The sequence below is a fragment of the Mercenaria mercenaria genome, chromosome 7 (assembly GCF_021730395.1).
Source record: "Mercenaria mercenaria strain notata chromosome 7, MADL_Memer_1, whole genome shotgun sequence".
Taxonomy (NCBI): Eukaryota; Metazoa; Mollusca; class Bivalvia; order Venerida; family Veneridae; genus Mercenaria; species Mercenaria mercenaria.
In genome coordinates, this window is record NC_069367.1 from 4,159,285 (window position 1) to 4,165,163 (window position 5,879).

At 38.6% G+C, this 5,879-nt stretch overlaps 1 protein-coding gene across 1 annotated transcript; it reads right to left on the reverse strand.

The window, feature by feature from the left end:
- Positions 1-1,609: 1,609 nt before the first annotated feature.
- On the reverse strand, positions 1,610-5,351 carry LOC123555684 (caprin-2-like). The gene is made up of 2 exons (XM_045346275.2): positions 4,994-5,351; positions 1,610-2,148 (listed from the first exon to the last, which is right to left on the reverse strand). Exons 1-2 carry the CDS (start codon positions 5,265-5,267, stop codon positions 1,664-1,666), a joined length of 759 nt encoding a protein of 252 aa, XP_045202210.2. The 5' UTR covers positions 5,268-5,351; the 3' UTR covers positions 1,610-1,663.
- Positions 5,352-5,879: the final 528 nt, after the last annotated feature.

Consider the following 5,879-nt stretch of genomic DNA (forward strand, 5'->3'; position numbering starts at 1 on the left):
GTATCCCTTCCACCCTCCCCCTCCTTACCCCCAGTTGGCTGAGGAGGGACCTGTACACCCCAAAGTTGAACCCAACTATTTTGGGAAAGGAACAGATTTTTAATATTTTCTCAAAATTCAGACCCCAAAAAGGACAAGAGGCCAACATTTTATACCTATATTTCAAAATTATCTACGGGGAGATCCCCCTAACACCCCTAAACTGATAGCGGTACCCCTCACATACCTCAAAAATGGAATAAAAAGGCAAAGCATGCACCAGAGGCCACCACTTCATACCTATATTTCAAGTTTTTCCTAGGGGAGACCCCCTGACCCAACTATAATGATTGGAGTATTCCCCACTGTACCTCAAACTTTTGACCATAAATGTGCACCAGAGGCCACGTTTTCATATCTATATTTCAAAATCTTCCAGGGGAAGACCCCTTTGACCCAGCTATAATGAGGGGAGTATTCCCTCCCGTACCTAAAACTTTTGACCATAAATGCACCAGAGGCCGCCATTTCATACCTATATTTTACACTTTTCCTAGGGGAGACTCTCTGATTCCATTAACACGAGAGACTCTGATTCCACTAACACGAGAGACTCTGATTCCATTAACACGAGAGACTCTGATTCCACTAACACGAGAGACTCTGATTCCACTAACACGAGAGACTCTGATTCCACTAACACGAGAGACTCTGATTCCACTAACACGAGAGACTCTGATTCCATTAACACGAGAGACTCTGATTCCACTAACACGAGCGGAGGTCTGGTCCCCTCCCGTACCTTCTTCCCACGTTCGGCGTTGTGCGTCTCGCCGGTAACGTTTTCGTTCTAAACTGTTCCAGCGACGAATGACCTGTCTGGCACACGGTAGCATTATGGTCATTTACACATCAGATTGTTTTTAAAGAAAAAAAAGCTACATACTTTTGTACTATATGCTAGCCACTGGTACCAGACCAGAAAGAAAATGCCACTGTACGTGTCATACTCTGCCACTAGGTATTCTGTAAGAACCTTATGGTATACATAGGTGTACGGTATTATATGAACAATGTTTTAGTTTCCTTTCTGGTCCGGTGCTAGTGAAGCTAGCGGCAGTAAAAGTGATGATGGACATTGGTTCCAGTTCTTCCTTTTCACATTGAGATACCATGTCTCAATTTATTAAATAAGCAGTCTGTGTAGATAACTGTTTATTTAACTAACTCTATTTATTTGCACATTTAATTATGTCCCTTTATATGCTAATAGAACCGTGATTTTTTCAATCAAATCCTCGCTAAATGCGGGGTTATTCACGGAAAAACTCATTGCAGAAATTTAGGTACATGAAACATTAAAATGTCTTCGACCGTCTATTTATCAAATTTAAACTTAGATTATGAACGGATATTTGAAGGAAGATAAAATGCAGTATTTTGTGTTCGAACACTTACAAACTAATTATTGCATAAGTATACATTTTAGCGTACATTTTAACCGTTCATTATAATTTTTCGAGATATTTAGGCTGGTACGGATACAGTGTGGACGAAAAGTTAGCACCTCGTATTTCACTCGGCGTAACAGCTTATAGGACATATAAATATAAGTAAGCGTGCAGTAATATATTTTATCATGCTTTATTTTCTTGTATTACAGCTGCCTGTACACTATTAATATTTAACCAACTATACCCGAGTTAACATTTTCAACTTCCCACAGAAGGAAACCAGTGAATGTTGTGTATCGGGCACTGTAAACAGCAGTTCCAAAATGTTTATAGTTTCGAACCCAGACATTTTCACCCTTATTGCAAGTGGTGACTACTGAGTTGAAGCCTTGGTCATATCCATCTGTGGATCCGGGCTCTGCATGAGCCTGGACTAGCGAAACCCCCTCTTTCACTATTTCGGTTATAGCGATAGTCCGCAGCTGGGATAACAAAGCGGTTTGGAATGTGTAAACTCCTGACACAGGACAGGTGAATGTGTGACTGTTGGTATTGAAACCTTGACCTTCGTTCAGAATGAGACTGTCGAAAGGGATGGTATCTTGATGTCCTAACCCGGAAGCGTGCTTGGACATGTAGGCGGTGAAGGCGACCCCATAACCTCCACCAATTTGACGCCTGATACCTTTATGTGAAAGTGAACTTTTCAATTGACCTGTAATGATATAAAAGGGTCACTTTATACCAATTCATTTTAGCCTAACTGTGTTAAAACTTGATGTTTATTTCAATCACTCTCATGTCTGTTTCCTATAAAAAGGTACTGGAGTCATATGAGAAGGTATGGTCGTGACATAGTGGGCTCGAACTCAAGACCACCGATTTTAAACGCCCATGCTTTAACCACTAGACCACCGCTCTCCTGGAGGTAATTTGTTGTTTCTACAAGAAATATTTACAGGTTAATACCACAGTTTCTGCATTTGAAAACTGAGTCGCGCCATGAGAAAACAAAACAACATAGTGGTTTTGCGACCATCATGGATCCAGACCAATCTGCGCAACTTCCGCACAGTCTGGTCAGGATCCATGGTGTTCGCTAACGATTCCTCTAACTGCAATAGGCTAAGAAAGCGAACAGCGTGGATCCTGACCAGACTTAACGGATGCACAGGCTGGTCTGGATCCATGCTGGTCGCAAAGCCACTATGTCAATTTTCTCATGGTGCGGCTCAATCGTTGTTTTATCTTAGAAAAAGCTATTGATATTATTGAATCTGAAGATCAAATAAATTTAATCACAGAAATAAAAGAAATCGTTGAACAAAAATAAAAGCTTCTCACGGTATCTATATTGTCTTCTACCCGTCATTTTTTTCTTGTATTTGATTTAAACACAAATTTTCATACCCGCATAGTTGTCACAAACTTTTCACAAATCATAGAAAATAGTTTACTTTAAAAGTTGTATCAGTATTTATGTTGATGACACTTATATGCAAGAAGTCCGCCCGCTTAGCTCAGTAGGCAAGAGCGTTGATCTACGGATCTCAGGGTGGCGAGTTCGATCCTCGGGCGGGGCGTATGTTCTCCGTGACTATTTGATAAACGACATTGTGTCTGAAATCATTAGTCCTCCACCTCTGATTCATGTGGGGAAGTTGGCAGTTACTTGCGGAGAACAGGTTTGTACTGGTACAGAATCCAGGAACACTAGTTAGGTTAACTGCGCGCCGTTACATGACTGAAATACTGTTGAAAAACGGCGTTAAACCCAAAACAAACAAAAACTTATATGCAAGAATTAAGAAATAATAAATCTGTTCCTATATTTTATCAGTTAATAAAATATGGGCAGGAGTTTGGATGCGTAATAATTAAATCATTCGCAATCAAACGACTGCCCATGTTTTATTAATTGATAAAATTATCGGAACAGATTTATTATTTCGATTCTAACAACGCAAATAATTCGCATTTTACAGTACTACATTTTCAGCGTAATACGTCATTCGAGTCATATGCTGTTACAATTTACTCCCTATGGTTAGAAAGTGTTGCATAGAACGTATAGATATTTGTTTCTTTTTATCAGAATTTTCGGAAGTATTTATGATTTAATAATCTAACAGCTCGCAAACTAATTATGAAGAGAGTCATCAAATTAGGCGAGTTGACCCTGTGTTACAAGTTACGAGCTTAACTTTATATGACGTCACATCATTATGACGTCATACTTTATGTCATACATTTATGACGTCACCGTTGAATCTTAATTAAGCTAACTGAATTCGCTCATAGAGATCGAAACGCGTTTTACGGTCCTACACATAAGTCAGTATGACATTTTATCATATTTATGTTTTTGAAATGCTGTTTTCAACCGTTTGGCCCTGAAATAATTTGTATGTAATGGAACTGAAGTAGAATCTCATATGCCACAATCATAGGGGCGGGGGGGGGGGGGGGGGGGGGGGGGGGGAGGGGAATGTAACAGCCAGCCATATTTTATCGTAGATTCATGTATAGGCTATTTCGCTATGTGTATATATATTCTAACACGATCCGCAGCATTTGCTATATAAACATATAGCGCAATCGCCTATACATGAATCTACGATAAAATATGGTTGGCTGTTACATTTCACCCCCCTATGATTGTAACATGAGAGATTCTACTTCAGTTTCATTATGTACGAATTATTTCAGGGCCAAACGGTTGCAAACAGCATTTCAAAAACATAAATATAATAAAAAGTCATACAGACTTATGTGTAGTTCCGTAAAACACGTTCTGATCTCTACGAGCGAATTCAATTAGCTTAATTATGATTCAGCGGTGACGTCATAAATGTATGACATAAAGTAGGACGTCATAATGATGTGACGTCATATAAAAGTTAAGCTCTTCACTCTTAACGCAGGGTCAACTCGCCTAATTTGATGATTCTGTTCATAATTAGTTTGCGAGCTGTTAGATTACTAATTTATGAATACTTCTCAAAATTCTGATTAAAAAGAAACAAATATATATATGTTCCATTGGCTAGGCAACACTTTCTAACCATAGGGGGTAAATTGTAACAGCATATGATCCGAATGACGTATTACGCTGAAAATGTAGTATTGTAAAATGCGAATTATTTGCGTTGTTAGAATCGAAATAATAAATATGTTCCAATAATTTTATCAGTAAATAAAACATGGGCAGTCGTTTGGAGGCGAATAATTACATCACTCGTGCTACGCACTCGTGATTTAATTATTACGCATCCAAACTCCTGCCCATATTTTATTAACTGATAAAATATAGGAACAGATTTATTATTTCTTAAGCAATTGCTGCAGATAGTGTTAGAATAACGAATAACGAATGTTTACTGTTTCATGGTTCCTGATAATGATAGTATCAACTATATTATTGTTAAGAAGATATTTGAGATCTGAACTGTTTTTCTATGTGAATTCTCTCTTTTTGTCCTTACATGTACAGTACAGTTAAAATATCTTATCAAGTGCTGACATAATTTCCACCATGTGTTTATAAAAGTATTATTTACCATTCTGTGTTGATTGCTTAGGTTCCTTTCTTTCCACGGGCACTTGTTCCTCGTCGAAGTTCTTTTGATATGCCGAAAGCTGCAGTTCAAGCTGGGAAATCCTAGCTGCTTGTTTTGCTAATTGGGTCTGAAACGTATGTCGATCGTCTCGCGCTTGTTTCTCTAAAGTTTCTATTTTCTCAGTTAGCGCAGCCAGTAAGTCATCATTTTGAGCAGCTGCGTATGTCAGGCAGACGACAGCGGTGAATACGATAATCCGCGATTTTACAGTCATTTTTGCCAATTTACAAAGTCAAATTAACAAGTCAATTTCACGAAATGATAAGTGATAAGTGTCTCTTGTCAACTGAGATTGATAAGGTTTCTATATATAGAACGTACAATATTTAACAAGACGTCGTTGATATGTGGCACCATATTATATATAGAGTTTATGAAGAGAATTCTTCGTGAAAAAGAAACTGATAGAGAGGGAAACGGAGCGTAGCGGAGTGACCGACCTAGTTTTCTTTTCCTCGAGGAATTCTCCTCATGGACTCTATCTGACATAGTGTGAAATCTACGTTTGACGATAGAATTGCAGAGTCAGTCGTGTCGGATTCTCCACCTATCTTTGACTAACAAAAGTGTGTCGGCTTCCTTTGAAATACGATGAAGGGGCGGTCATTGGTACGCATGCGTATGCAGTCGACGCTCTTCAGTGTGTAGAGCTGCTCTTCGAAAATTATTGCTACAGTCACATTGGTCTTAACGAATAAGAAACCACATTTTTTGAAAAATAACTCGCTCTGATCGGTAACAAAAAGTAGGTTGCTCACTATGAACTTTATTGGATGTACTTCAAGCCTTTGATTCTATGCAACATGACATGTTTACAGTCTACGGT

Bases quoted from the DNA above. Each gene is read 5' to 3' on its own strand.
- LOC123555684 (XM_045346275.2), bottom strand. From the start codon at position 5,267: ATGACTGTAAAATCGCGGATTATCGTATTCACCGCTGTCGTCTGCCTG. The intron at 2,149-4,993 runs GTAAATAATACT...ATATCATTACAG, and splicing joins TAAGCAATCAACACAGAATG to GTCAATTGAAAAGTTCACTT.